This window comes from Leptodactylus fuscus, chromosome 3, assembly GCF_031893055.1.
Source record: "Leptodactylus fuscus isolate aLepFus1 chromosome 3, aLepFus1.hap2, whole genome shotgun sequence".
Lineage (NCBI taxonomy): Eukaryota > Metazoa > Chordata > Amphibia > Anura > Leptodactylidae > Leptodactylus > Leptodactylus fuscus.
Window position 1 is genome coordinate 21,812,564 of NC_134267.1, and position 15,968 is coordinate 21,828,531.

Genomic DNA, 15,968 nt, shown 5'->3' on the forward strand with positions numbered 1-15,968 from the left:
TGTTTGCAGCAGCCATTTCAGTTTGATATATCTAATAACTGATGGACACAGTAATATTTCAGGATTGAAATGAGGTTTATTGTACTAACAGAAAATGTGCAATATGCATTAAACCAAAATTTGACCGGTGCAAAAGTATGGGCACCCTTATCATTTTATTGATTTGAATACTCCTAACTACTTTTTACTGACTTACTGAAGCACAAAATTGGTTTTGTAACCTCACTGAGCTTTGAACTTCATAGCCAGATGTATCCAATCATGAGAAAAGGTATTTAAGGTGGCCAATTGCAAGTTGTTCTCCTATTTGAATCTCCTCTGAAGAGTGGCATCATGGGCTACTCAAAACAACTCTCAAATGATCTGAAAACAAAGATTGTTCAACATAGTTGTTCAGGGGAAGGATACAAAAAGTTGTCTCAGAGATTGAACCTGTCAGTTTCCACTGTGAGGAACATAGTAAGGAAATGGAAGACCACAGGGACAGTTCTTGTTAAGCCCAGAAGTGGCAGGCCAAGAAAAATATCAGAAAGGCAGAGAAGAAGAATGGTGAGAACAGTCAAGGACAATCCACAGACCACCTCCAAAGAGCTGCAGCATCATCTTGCTGCAGATGGTGTCACTGTGCATCGGTCAACTATACAGCGCACTTTGCACAAGGAGAAGCTGTATGGGAGAGTGATGAGAAAGAAGCCGTTTCTGCACGTACGCCACAAATAGAGTTGCCTGAGGTATGCAAAAGCACATTTGGAGAAGCCAACTTCATTTTGGAAACAAAGATTGAGTTGTTTGGTTATAAAAAAAGGCGTTATGCATGGCGTCCAAAAAGAAACAGCATTCCAAGAAAAACACTTGCTACCCACTGTAAAATTTGGTGGAGGTTCCATCATGCTTTGGGGCTGTGTGGCCAATGCCGGCACCGGGAATCTTGTTAAAGTTGAGGGTCACATGGATTCCACTCAGTATCAGCAGATTCTTGAGAATAATGTTCAAGAATCAGTGACGAAGTTGAAGTTACGCCGGGGATGGATATTTCAGCAAGACAATAATCCAAAACAACGCTCCAAATCGACTCAGGCATTCATGCAGAGGAACAATTACAATGTTCTGGAATGGCCATCCCAGTCCCCAGACCTGAATATCATTGAACATCTGTCGGATTATTTGAAGCGGGCTGTCCATGCTCGGCCACCATCAAACTTAACTGAACTTGAATTGTTTTGTAAAGAAGAATGGTCCAAAATACCTTCATCCAGGATCCAGGAACTGATTAAAAGCTACAGGAAGCGACTAGAGGCTGTTATCTTTGCAAAAGGAGGATCTACTAAATATTAATGTCACTTTTCTGTTGAGGTGCCCATACTTTTGCACTGGTCAAATTTTGGTTTATTGCATAGTGCACATTTTCTGTTAGTACAATAAACCTCATTTCAATCCTGAAATATTACTGTGTCCATCAGTTATTAGATATATCAAACTGAAATGGCTGCTGCAAACACCAAAATATTTAGAACTAAAAATGATTAAGATTAATAGGGGTGCCCAAACTTTTTCATAGGACTGTATATACACACACTTATAGGACGTAGGAGCAGTATTATAGTAGTTATATTCTTGTACATAGGAGCAGTATTATAGTAGTTATATTCTTGTACATAGGAGTAGTATTATAGTAGTTATATTCTTGTACATAGGAGCAGTATTATAGTAGTTATATTCTTGTACATAGGAGCAGTATTATAGTAGTTATATTCTTGTACATAGGAGTAGTATTATAGTAGTTATATTCTTGTACATAGGATAAGTATTATAGTAGTTATATTCTTGTACATAGGAGTAGTATTATAGCAGTTATATACTTGTACATAGGAGTAGTATTATAGTAGTTATATTCTTGTACATAGGAGTAGTATTATAGTAGTTATATTATTGTACATAGGAGTAGTATTATAGTAATTATATTCTTGTACATAGGAGTAGTATTATAGTAGTTATATTATTGTACATAGGAGCAGTATTATAGTAATTATATTCTTGTACATAGGAGCAGTATTATAGTAGTTATATTCTTGTACATAGGAGTAGTATTATAGTAATTATATTCTTGTACATAGGAGTAGTATTATAGTAGTTATATTCTTGTACATAGGAGCAGTATTATAGTAGTTATATTCTTGTACATAGGAGCAGTATTATAGTAGTTATATTCTTGTACATAGGAGCAGTATTATAGTAGTTATATTATTGTACATAGGAGTAGTATTATAGTAATTATATTCTTGTACATAGGAGTAGTATTATAGTAGTTATATTATTGTACATAGGAGCAGTATTATAGTAATTATATTCTTGTACATAGGAGTAGTATTATAGTAGTTATATTCTTGTACATAGGAGTAGTATTATAGTAGTTATATTCTTATACATAGGAGTAGTATTATAGTAGTTATATTCTTGTACATAGGAGTAGTATTATAGTAGTTATATTCTTGTACATAGGAGCAGTATTATAGTAGTTATATTCTTGTACATAGGGAGCAGTATTATAGTAGTTATATTATTGTACATAGGAGTAGTATTATAGTAATTATATTCTTGTACATAGGAGCAGTATTATAGTAGTTATATTCTTGTACATAGGGGCAGTATTATAGTAGTTATATTCTTGTACATAGGAGGCAGTATTATAGTAGTTATATTCTTGTACATAGGGGCAGTATTATAGTAGTTATATTCTTGTACATAGGAGGCAGTATTATAGTATATTCTTGTACATAAAGGCAGGATTCCAGATAATATTTTTCTACAGATCACATAACCCCCTATGACACCAGCAGTACTATCATATATGACAGGCGATATAACTACTTATTTCCTTCCATTATGCAGATTTCCCATTTCAGTAAGTGATGTAGAGGACAAACCATTGGATGATTTCTGTGATCTGAGCCTCCCAGTGGGCCACAGATTCCTTCTTGTCAGCCAGATCTCTCATCTCCTCCTCCAGCTGCCTGTTGTTAATATTCTGTTTCTCAAGCATGGAGTTGAGCTGAAATTCAATGAGAAGATGAAAATCTATTAAGTACAAAGTGAATGTCCCTCAACATAACCCTCCGTAATAATCCCATTACAATGACTGCTGCTGTCTTCTCCTCCTGTCACTTCTAAAGCTGCATTTAGAAATCAGCAATGTTCTGATACATTCAGGTCGTGTGCTTTACAATTATATATTGGTGAGTAGGGAGGACGGATACCTTTTCGAGTTCATTGGACAGCCTCTTGTTCTCCTCGGCCAGCAGCGCCCGCTCACGCTCAAATTTCTGTTTAAGCTCCGCCTCAAACTCTTCTCTCTCGCATTGGCTGAATTAATAAAAGTATAAAGGACATTATAAATGCAGATTGAAAGACATAAAGGGGCGTATACAACACACAATGGAAAGATTTACTGAGATAAACGTGGCAAACTTGGGGCCTAATACGCTACATAATACCGGAGTGTACACGTGTGACATCACAGTCATTGTGCGCTTCAGACGCTTTTTGTGCCGCCCTCAAAAAGGGGCTCAGCAGTAAAGTGATCTAAGATGGGCAAAAGATGCTGCAAAATTATTGTGGCTGGAGTTAGATAAATAGATGACAGAGCTTTTCTCTATACATAGTCCTTGTCTGGATCTATCCACAGATCAGGAGATGTTGATGACCTATAGAGATTTAGTGCGGGCCCGGTGTAGATTCCCCGCAGATCTGCGGGATGCGGCTTCTTCTACTTTCCTGACATCACTGGGTTTAGTTTGTTTAGACGTAAATCTTTCTAGTTCAAATAAAACGATGATTTGTGGATTTCCAGGAAGAGCCGTCCGGGCTTCACTTTCCCTTTTTAGGATGGATCCAGGCAGTCAGTTGTAGATGTGAAGCCCCTTGTGTCTGCGGGGGCAGCTGGCACAGTGACTGGTGTGCTGGGGAGATACTAGGAATAACCACTTCATCTCTCGCCAGGACAAGAGCTGGCATCTATGGGCAGAGGCCTGGGTGACGTTAGGGACCCGAGTGCCCCAGAGTTATCAATTGTGGTGGAAAGATCAGAAACTGTTTATATGAGTGAAGCCAAAAAAACAGGCGTCAGGGCCTTTTATCCAGAGATTCCTATAAATCTGCATGAAAACAGCACCATATAAGCCCTGATACAGACAGAGAGGGGAGCGAGAAAGCCAGAAACCCTGGACGACAAGTCAGCAAGTGCCATAGCACTGACACTCAACTCTTCAGAGACCCTTACCACCTTGTGTCTACCCCACTACATACAGCACCTGCTACACCGTGTAGCCCCTTCTCGATCTCCACCCAGCACCTGCCACCTTGTGTCTGGCCCTTGTATCACATCCACAGTGCACTCCTCACCTTGAGTCTCCACTGCCATCGTAGAGCACCACCATCTTGTGTATTCACCTCATCTACCTAGAGACCCAGCCACCTTGTGTCTCCACTCCTAACTCTAAGGAGAACCTGCCACCCTTGTATCTTGCCCCTGCCCTATCTCCACGGAGTCTCTGCCACCCTTGGGTCTGACCCCTCTCGTGTCCACACAGCACCTGCACCTAGCGTCTTGGACATGTGCACCTCCCACCCTTATGTCTTGGCCCCGCCTCACTTCTACAGTACACCTTTCACCGTGGCTCTCTAGGGGTTAAAGGGATTCTACCATTAAATTCTTCTCCTACCTTTAGATGTCTTCGCCGCACCGCTGTTCGGTAGAAATCCCGATTTTCGTTTGTATGCAAATGAATTCTCTTGCAGCATTGGGGGCGGTCCCTAGCGCTAAAACAGCACTGGGGGCGTCACGAATCCTACGAGAGAAATCTCCAGCGCCACCTCTATCTTCTTCAGGAATGGGCTCTTCACACGTCTTCTTCCGGAGCTGGTTTCAAACTTCTAGGCCTCAGGCAGAGCAGACTGCGCATGCCCGCGGCCACAAGAAAAATGGCCGTTTGCACAGTAAGCGGCCATTTTCTTGTGGCCTGTGGCCATGCGCAGTCGGCTCTGCCCGAGGCCTAGAAGTTTGAACCCAGCTCCAGAAGAAGACGTGTGAAGAGCCCGTTCCTGAAGAAGATAGAGGTGGCGCTGGAGATTTCTCTTGCAGCATTCGTGACGCCCCCAGTGCTGTTTGAGCGCTAAGGACCGCCCCCAATGCTGCGAGGGAACTCATTTGCATACTGACGAAAACCAGGATTTCTAGTGAACGGCGGCGCGGCGAAGACATCTAAAGGTAGGAGAAGAATAGCCTTTCTTAAGGCTATTCCTACATGTGAGCTACAAAAAATGTGATTTTAATGGCAGAATCCCTTTAACCAATCTCGCCCATGTCTGTCTTGGTGGACACTGGATTGGAGGAAGCAGGGTCACCTATGGGATTTCTGGGCCCCAGGAAAGCCCTAACCCCTTACCTCTCTCTCCGTGTCTTCTCCAGCTTGTCCTTCAGAATCATGATCTCCTTTTTGAGGGTGAGCTGTTGGCTCTCTGCGTCCCGGAGCTCCTTCTTCAGGTTCTTGATCTCGGTGACGTGCAGCGCTTCCCTCTTGGACAGCTCCTCTTCATAGGAGACGCTCTTCTTCTCTAGGTCAGTCTTGAGTTTGTTGATTTCTTGCTGCTGTTCTGAGCTGCTGAACCCAGAGGAGCGGCCCGTCTGTTTCTGCTATGGGAAGAAATAATCTGAAAACCTGTTTCATTTCCATTTCTCACCCTCCTGCCCCATCATCACTATAGGACACTAAAATTCTTCCCTTCATATGCTCTGAAGTTAAGAGCAGTCTATTGCTTCCTGCTATCAGCCATTTCAGACTTGGAGGTGTCTGAGTTTGCTTTATAGGGGCTTACATACTGATGGCCTACCCTTAGGATAAGTCAGCAATATTTTATCAGCAGGGTCCAACATTCGGGACCCATACTGATCAGCTGAGTGCATGAACGTTGTGGCCTCTTCCCTGTGCCGATGATGTCATGTTCATTGGTCACATTCAAGTGAATAGAGCTAAGCTGCAATATCAAGAATACCCCCTGGGCAATGTAGGGCACTATGCTTGGTATGACGTGAAGGGGATGCAGCGCATATCCGAATGCTGCGACCTCCTCAACCAGCTGATCAGAATGGTTTGTGGACACTGGACCCCCACTGATCACATATTGATGACCTATCGTTAGGAGTGGTCATCCATGTGTATGTCCCTTAAAACCCCTTTAAATGAACGATTGAGAAAAATGCAGTTACGTCCACACTGACTAATCCATAGGGTCCTACCAACATTACTGTAATAAGCCATGAATGCCACCGACAGATGTAGCAGAGCAGAGCTTGGTATTAGTCACATGTGCTAGATAACAGAATGGTCAATCTCCATGTTTGGTTCTCCTTAGAGATGCAGTTATGTATAGCCAGGAACCATACACCAAGCCTGAATAATGGGACCTACTTTAAGCCCTTCCAGTTCGCTCTCCAATTGTTTTGCATATTGCTCGCTACGTTCGCGTAGTTTTCGGTCTTTCGAGGCTTCTGCTGCTGCTGCTTCCGCTTGGACTTCCATCTTTAAAAAAAAAAAAAAAAAAAAAAAAATTTATAAGCAAAAACCATCAGGTCAGACAGTCATAAAAACTATGTGAGAAATCGGCAGCAGGGTTCTCGTATAATATTGTGTGCACTGCGAGAGGTCCCGTGGGCCAGGATGTTTTTCAGGACATATTTTGGTGCACTTTTTTCCCCCTTATGTTCCCAAATTGGACTGGATCTCCTTTCTCCACCCGTTGTCCTGACTTTCCCATTACCTCCTTCTTGGCCCGCTCCGCTTTGCGCAGTTCCTGACGTAACGCCTCCACCTTCTGTGACACGCTGTCCATTTCTTCTTCCTTGTCACGGAGCTGACGGACAAACTTCTGCTTGTGGGAGCGCAGCTCTGTCAGGCGTTCATTCATCTCCTTCATCTCCTGCATGGTCAGCCTGTGCTGGCTCTGCGCCTCCTTCAGCTCTTTGGTTTGGGATTTTAACTTGTCATTGGACTCCAATAGCTCCTGAAAATGGCAAGTAAGAGAGGAGAGATGTCACCAAGAGCCAAACATACATAATCATCATCACAGCTAATGGATAATAATGTAATCTATGTACACAGTGCCCGCAGCAGCAGAATAGTGAGCGCAGCTCTGGAGTATAATACAGGATGTAACTCAGGATCAGTACAGGATAAGTAATGTAATGTCTGTACACAGTGACTGTACCAGCAGAATAGTGAGCGCAGCTCTGGAGTATAATACAGGATGTAACTCAGGATCAGTACAGGATAAGTAATGTAATGTCTGTACACAGTGACTGTACCAGCAGAATAGTGAGCGCAGCTCTGGAGTATAATACAGGATGTAACTCAGGATCAGTACAGGATAAGTAATGTAATGTATGTACACAGTGACTGTACCAGCAGAATAGTGAGTGCAGCTCTGGAGTATAATACAGGATATAACTCAGGATCAGATCTCTTTGTTATGGCGGATGTAACATACTATGTCCTTTCTTCCTCTATATTGGTACATAAGCCCTTTACCTTGTTAAGATCTTCCTTCTCTTGTTTCAGCATCTTCACCTGTTTTTCAAAGGCCTTAATTTGTTTGGAGAAATCCTCCAAATCCTGCCGTGTCACGCTGCCCTTCTCGAGCTGCTGGTTATGCTGACCGCTGCCTGCAAGACAAGAACATTCTGCTTAAATAACTGCACATCACTGACGACAGATCCCTCTCAGAGGATGTACAGGATGACAAAAACATGGCGGCCTACTTCTGTGCTAAACTTTTCTATTGGTGGTATGTGGTAATGCAGCTCAGAATTATTCGCTTTAATGGAGCTTAAGCCACCCGACAAATTATAGACGTGTTTGGTTGACATAGTGCTGACTTGTACAGCCCCCACCCGTATATCAGGTATGAGGGGACATTCCCTGGGTCTGGGGTGCACTATGGGCCCGCACTACATCCAGTCTCGAGGCGCTGCAAATCTCTACCATAGCTGGAATTCTTCTTGCATGCGGCACGCATTGATGTAATACGGACAGATGCACTTTAAATATCCCCCTTAAGACTATGAGGAATTCCCCACCATCTGTACAGAGTTATATACCCGCCGCATCCTCCCTATAACTATCTGTAGTCTCTCTATGGGGTAGATTATGTAACATGCGATAAAAGATGTTATTGTATGGAGTCCATAAATGGCTGTGGTTTCTATCTACGAGCCCTCTAGATCTTGGTTTACCTGACAGGGAATAGAAATGGTTCTGTTTACACCTAAAAGTTGGTTTCATTCAGCAGAAGGTTCGTTACAACGTATCAGTGTACTAAAAGGAGTATTCTAGGACTGCAAAATTATAATAAAGCCCCCTACAGCCGAGCCTGTGTATTATCAAGGGCATGTGATCTTGTGGTAAAACTCAAGACGGGTCCTATACCTGCCCATTTTGAGGAAAGTGAAGATGTCCGTGGAGGAAATCATCTATGTGCTGTTCTACCATGTACCAGGCAGACGCACAATGTCAGGTCCGCAATTTATAGGACATGTCCGTAATGGCTGTGAATTGTGGCACTGCACGGACTCGCCCATAGAACTCTATGGGTGAGTGCGGCAAGACATGGACATCTTCGGAGCCTATGTTGCTGATCAGCAACATGCGGACCGTACATTCAATACGGTCGTGTAAGACCAGCCTAACCCATATGCAGGGCAGGGGTGATACGCTTGGGTCTGGTGACACATTCCCTTTAAGGATAAGCTATCAATCTCTTGGGGGAAATACTTAGAGGGGAACCTACTGCTAGGTTTGAGGTCCAAACGTGGTGACCGCAGATTCCTCCATGGCTCATTTTTACACATTTCCAGCAACATCCGATGCAGACAAGTGAGAAATTGTAGCTGAGGAGAGTCCATCATATTTTATACGCACGCACATGTGCTAGGACATGAGTCCAGGACTCTTTACCAGTGTAGTAAAACTTTTGAAAGGACCACAGAAGGAACTGGAGTCAGCAGGTTTAGGGTGCTAAGCAGAGATGTATAAGCGGCACGCTGCTGGTTTAGGGTCCCCAAACCTGTGACAGTCTCTCTACGACCCCATAAAGCTGTAGAACATGACTTCAGCTCCATAGGAGGATCCCTTTAATGCCCCCTCAGGCGCTGTAGTATTAGGTGTCGGCTGCCCCAGTAGCAGGTCGCTGGGTGTTGTGCTCCTTGCACCGGTGCGGGTCTATAGTGTTTAGGCAGACACATTCCAGCCCGGTCGTGCGGCGGCGTGCAGAATAGGAAGGAGAGGCAGGTGTGCGCCTGTTTATACACAGATTATGTGCTAAAATCAGGACCAGATGTCTCCTCCATCCAGGGATAACACAAGCTAAACAATCGCCTCTTTAAAATAGGATAAAAGTCAACTCGGCTGCTTTACTTTCCCAAGTTAAAAAAAAAAAAAAAAAAAAAAGGTAATTCCTTTATAAAATAAACCAGGGCTGGAAAGTCGCAGAGATGCCGATCCCCGATTAACGGTCTGTGACTCCGATCTGCTTGTGGTTATTTGTGTATCAGGCAGTGACCCAATATCTTATATCCTGCACGTGTGCTCATTATCATGTAACCATGGAGATATTAACTAGTAACATGCCAAGAGAAGGGATCGTATCATAAGCCATTCCACGTAGGGAGCGAAAGTGCAAGTATCTGTCATACTATATTATAGTAGTTATATATAGGGGGCGGTATTATAGTAGTAATACATAGGAGTCAGTATTATGGTAGTTATATATAGGGGCAGTATTACGGTAGTTATTTATGGGGGCAGTATTATGGTAGATATATATAGGGGGCAGTATTACGTTACGGTAGTTATATATGGGGGCAGTATTATGGTAGTTATATATAGGGGGCGGTATTATAGTAGTCATATATAGGGGGTAGTATTATAGTAGTTATGTATAGGGGGCAGTATTATAGTAGTTATGTATAGGGGGCAGTATTACAGAGTTATAGTCTTGTACGTAGGAGTTGTATTATAGTAGTTATATTCTTGTACATAGGAGTAGTATTATAGTAGTTATATTCCTGTACATAGGAGTAGTATTATAGTAGTTATATTCTTGTACATAGGAGCAGTATTATAGTAGTTATATTCTTGTACATAGGGGGCAGTATTATAGTAGTTATATTCTTGTACACAGGAGCAGTATTATAGTAGTTATATTCTTGTACATAGAAGGCAGTATTATAGTAGTTATATTCTTGTACATAGGAGCAGTATTATAGTAGTTATATTCTTGTACATAGAAGGCAGTATTATAGTAGTTATATTCTTGTACATAGGAGCAGTATTATAGTAGTTATATTCTTGTACATAGAAGGCAGTATTATAGTAGTTATATTCTTGTACATAGAAGGCAGTATTATAGTAGTTATATTCTTGTACATAGGAGTAGTATTATAGTAGTTATATTCTTGTACATAGGAGCAGTATTATAGTAGTTATATTCTTGTACATAGGAGGTAGTATTATAGTAGTTATATTCTTGTACATAGGAGGTAGTATTATAGTAGTTATATTCTTGTACATAGAAGGCAGTATTATAGTAGTTATATTCTTGTACATAGAAGGCAGTATTATAGTAGTTATATTCTTGTACATAGGAGTAGTATTATAGTAGTTATATTCTTGTACATAGGAGCAGTATTATAGTAGTTATATTCTTGTACATAGGAGTAGTATTATAGTAGTTATATTCTTGTACATAGGAGTAGTATTATAGTAGTTATATTCTTGTACATAGGAGCAGTATTATAGTAGTTATATTCTTGTACATAGGGGCAGTATTATAGTAGTTATATTCTTGTACATAGGAGGTAGTATTATAGTAGTTATATTCTTGTACATAGGAGTAGTATTATAGTAGTTATATTCTTGTACATAGGAGCAGTATTATAGTAGTTATATTCTTGTACATAGGAGTAGTATTATAGTAGTTATATTCTTGTACATAGGAGTAGTATTATAGTAGTTATATTCTTGTACATAGGAGCAGTATTATAGTAGTTATATTCTTGTACATAGGGGCAGTATTATAGTAGTTATATTCTTGTACATAGGAGCAGTATTATAGTAGTTATATTCTTGTACATAGGAGTAGTATTATAGTAGTTATATTCTTGTACATAGGAGCAGTATTATAGTAGTTATATTCTTGTACATAGGAGTAGTATTATAGTAGTTATATTCTTGTACATAGGAGTAGTATTATAGTAATTATATTCTTGTACATAGGAGCAGTATTATAGTAGTTATATTCTTGTACATAGGCGGTAGTATTATAGTAGTTATATTCTTATACATATGAGGCAGTATTATAGTAGTTATATTCTTATACATAGCCATTATCGTAACCCACACAATTTCCATTATTATGTCAGGCAAAGTAAGGGTATATGAGACTCGCACAGGTCGTGTAGTATAAGCTGAGGAGCTACAGTAAATGTAACTGGTATAGCAGCAGTATAATAATACAGGCATTACAATGTTATGACTAAACCATATGATAGCAGTAGGAGAATCAAATCCATATTATTAACTAATATGCCTGTGTGGAGGATTCTGGGACATGGCCCTGTTACAGGGCACTCGGCGTGACTCCCTGCCTCCTCTTGTGAGACGCTGTGGTTTGCCGCTCAGAGGCTTTGGCTTTCTTGTCTTGCCTACTAATGAGATTCTTCTAAGAAAAAAAACCTACTACTACTAATAAATACCATTGACAAGTTCCATGAGAGTTGATCCAAACTCTGCTCAGACCACGACGCAGAAAGTGAGATTCCTAGAGCGCTAAATATCTGAAAGCAAAGGAATCAGAACGTGCGGCCAGTGGAACGTATCATTGCCGGTGATATGAAATATTGGGTTTTGGCAGGAATAGTAATGACAATCTGCCTGGAATGTAATATAATGATACGTTGCGCACAGGAAGAAGTAGCTGGATCCGCAGAGCGCCGTCGCCTCCAGGAGAACGTTTACTTGTCACCGCTCCGAGCCAAGACAAATCTACTCTCTGTGTTATCGTTCACAGAGCTGGCAGCAGCCGAGCAGAGTTTCGTAAAATTGTGTTCTCCTGTGTTACCGAAACAACAGAAGTCTTCCTCGCTCGGCCTGGATTGGAAACACATGCGAGGGGCTGCTCCTGCTTTATGAGCCCAGTGAGTCACGGCAAAGACATCTCCAGCGGCAGCAGCGCACATGGAAACGGGGGGCCACGGGCTCCAGAACGGTTTAGGCTTCATTATTGTAATAGCACTGAAAAAATATAATATTTTTTTTCAAATTTTTAGGCAAATGAAGTTTAATCTTCACAAAACGGCGAGGTCTATGACTTTTTAACACACTTAGGGGGGAATTTATTAAGAGGCACACATTGCACAAGGCCTTTTCTTGTACCTCAATCCCGGTCTGTGCTGTGCCCGCCACATTCTGCCAATGTGGGTGTCGCGGGGATCAGGGTGGCCGAGGCAGTGACACTTCGGGCCGGCTGATTCACTAAAACAGACACTAGTTTGCTGGAGTAATTTACAATGGAAATCTATGCCACATCCTACTTGGCGTAGATGTCCATTCTGTGTCGGGACCTCCGACAGATTTTTGAAAGGGGCCGCGGCCTTTTTATAATTCTCTCGGTTCCTGCGGCAGTCGGTAAGCTTATTAAGACTGGGCAAATGGCAAGTCTCAGTACAGTTCCAAATTCACACCATATGCAAGATCTCCTCTTTCTGTGAAGGCAAACGTTCACATTTACATTAGACAACCAGTCCTGACTAGGGTTGAGCCGATCTTGAGATTTCAGGATCATCTTAAAAATCCGATTTTCGATCATTTTCCAGGTGATCCGATTGTGAAATTTGCTCGATTGCTGATCGGGATCCGATCTTTCCCGATCCCAATCGCTCAACTCCAATATTAGCTTTTCCCACAATGATTGGCCAGTAGCCATGCGTTGTGGGAACTAACGTGAGACCTCGATCCCGCCTAAAAAGTTCAGGATCGGAATTCCGATTACGATCGTGAAATTTGCTCAATCGCCAATCTCAATCGCTGAACCCTAGTCCTGACCTAATACTTCTTTACTGATGAAAGGATATAACGGTTGTATCCGTCAAGACAACACTTGGTGATGTAATGCAGAAAATACAATTGGAAAGCCTTCCCCTTGGTGGTGGATGCCACATATAAGAGACATAGGATAGAAACGAGAGGTCATGGCACACAGAGGGTAGTGGAGTCGTACACAGGGGCGCTGGCAGAACTGCAGACAAGTGCTGCGGGCAACAGAGAAGTGCTGAGGAGCGAACAGCAGACGTCAGCTACATCAATAAACGGGCAATAGGCTACAGACTGAAGATTTTTTTGCTGAATCTCAGAGTTTCCTCCCTCGTGACTCAGTGACTACACATGGCGGTGTCCGCTCACTATAGGAATGCCGCTCACGCAGTGACTGGTCTCTGTTATTACCACGTGTGTCCAACAATGGGAAACGGTTACACAAAGCAGATGTGTATGGAGCTGAGCACGTTACTATCCTGGCAGCGTGTGGGGATGGCTGGAGCTGATTGTTTCCATATCCTCTGCTGAAAATATTCCGTCCTGCTTCCTGGCTACTAAGCTGCGGCCAAGGGTCCGGCACTTCATTCTCTTCTGTACATTTGCAACTTTCACACTAAAGCTCAAACTCGCCTCATCTTTTTAGGGTAAGTTTTCTGGTGAGGATTTTGAGGCCTCAAAATCCTGACCAAAGAGACGGCTCCCATTGAAATCAATGGGAGCGGTCAGTTCTTTTTTCTGGGAGCCGGTTTGTTGCGGCTCCTGGAAAAAGAAGCGACATGCTTATCCTTTCAGGCGGATTCGCCTCGTGACATCCGCCTGAAGACACTCCCTCCCGACAACCCCCTTCATTTGGGCCTAATCCGGAGCGGAGTGCGTGACTGGATGCCGGTGCACTGCATCAGCATCCAGTCGCAGTTACCCGTATTTTGGACCGGAGCCTGAGGTGGCCTCAGCCTCGGGTTCCGGTCCAAAAAACCCCGTGTGAACTTACCCTCACAGTATTATCTGTGTGCAGGAACTCTAAACATACTATCCAATAGCTATTCTTCTCCAGTTACATCCAGAGCTGCATTCACAGTTATACACCGTGACCGTGCCACAGTTTCTGGCACACAGGCGACAGCGGCCTCTAGTTCCACGACTAGCTGCAATAATTTGTGGAAAAATCATAGAAATATCTGAATGAGCTCTAAAGCACTGAAATGCAATGTAGAAGCTGCTAGCAAAGTTTACGGCAGCTTTGGAAGTGATTGGTGTAGAAATTACCAACTAAATTTCAAGAGGCTGCTTAGTATCAAGGGACCCGGTCATCTCAATCTCCACATTATCATGAGATGAGATATTCCAGATGACCAGATTGGATACAAGTGCTGGATTATCAAACATTCTGGATTATCTGGCGCTTGCTCTTTAAGAACATCCAGTTGATGCGTCTGGCAGTGCCAGGCTGGCGCGGCTGCTCCGTAGCACTTTGCTGGCATTTCATTAGACCTGACTAAACGATTTTCCGTATCTGAGTATCTGCTCCCGGCGGAGTTCATTAAATAGAATCAGGTCTTCTGCGAATACCCAGAGACCTGGCACACATCCTGCGGCTCAGACTCCACACACCACCAGATCTGCCCTACAAGTCACAGCAACCACAATTCCTAATATGACACAAAAGAAAACGGCCAGATATGAAGGAGTTTCGGGAGCGCTGGTTGTCCCAGAGTGAATTTACAGACCAAATTATATCAACAACACAACTTTATTAGTATGTACACTACATCGCCTGCTGTCACTTCTACTATATACTCAGGTCTGGATTCATCTGATCCTACTACTAGTCCCTTTTACGAGGTGACCATTAATTTACTGCTGTTTGTCGTATGTATATGTGCCACAAGCTGAAGTAAAAGAGTTCCCCAACCCCCGACGGGTATGGCTGTCACTGCGGCGGTCAGTATTTGGATGCAATGGTCACACGATCCTGGTGATGACAATAGGGAACACGGCTGAATTATTAGGGGCTAATGTCGCCTGCACGTCCTTTACAGCTGTATCCATCTACTAATACTGTGAGACTTAGCATATACATATTATAGGGAATGAATGATACGAAAAATGAAAAAGGATACGAAAGATCAGAGCCGCCTACCTTGTGTTTTCAGCTTGTCTATTTCATCCTTTAAGGATTTGATTTCCAGGTCTTTGCTTGCTGTGACAGGGCCGTCTACTGCCGAATACTGAAGAGCCTGGACTGCCTGGGTAGATTCTGGGGGAATAAAAACATATATAAGCTGTTCTATATAGCAATATAGCAATCACAATAGTGGGATAGGCCAGGACAACTATGGAGTGTGGACTAACAATCAACTGCCAGAGATCCTAACATTCACCCCATCACTGCCCTAGACCATCAGGTATACTGACATTCACCCCATCACTGCCCTACTCCACCAGGTATACTGACATTCGCCCCATCACTGCCGTACTCCACCAGGTATACTGACATTCACCCCATCACTGCCCTACTCCACCAGGTATACTAACATTCACCCCATCACTGCCCTACTCCATCAAGTATACTGACATTCACCCCATCATGGCCCTACTCCACCAGGTATACTAACATTCACCCCATCACTGCCCTACTCCATCAAGTATACTGACATTCACCCCATCATGGCCCTAGACCACCAGTTATACTGACATTCACTCAATCACGGGTCCTAGATCACCAGATAGACTGGCCTTAAATAATTTACTGCCCCACATAACCAGGAAATTCAGCGCCACACCTGTCCACGGGTTGTGTTTGGCATTGCAGCTCAGTTCCATTTG

General features: G+C 42.7%; 1 protein-coding gene across 5 annotated transcripts in view; it reads right to left on the reverse strand.

Moving 5' to 3' along the window:
• The window catches only part of CDC42BPA (CDC42 binding protein kinase alpha), a 118,462-nt gene that overhangs the window by 23,204 nt on the left and 79,290 nt on the right, over positions 1 to 15,968 (reverse strand). For 4 of the 5 annotated variants that reach the window (XM_075267213.1, XM_075267214.1, XM_075267211.1 and 1 more), the window contains exons 11-17: positions 15,283 to 15,399; positions 7,581 to 7,714; positions 6,814 to 7,056; positions 6,465 to 6,575; positions 5,442 to 5,689; positions 3,255 to 3,360; positions 2,925 to 3,049 (exon numbers count right to left, since the gene is read on the reverse strand). In XM_075267213.1, coding sequence (XP_075123314.1) covers positions 2,925 to 3,049; positions 3,255 to 3,360; positions 5,442 to 5,689; positions 6,465 to 6,575; positions 6,814 to 7,056; positions 7,581 to 7,714; positions 15,283 to 15,399 — 1,084 coding nt within the window. The remainder of the gene's footprint in view (positions 1 to 2,924; positions 3,050 to 3,254; positions 3,361 to 5,441; positions 5,690 to 6,464; positions 6,576 to 6,813; positions 7,057 to 7,580; positions 7,715 to 15,282; positions 15,400 to 15,968) is intronic. The other variant, XM_075267212.1, reaches the window with a different exon arrangement.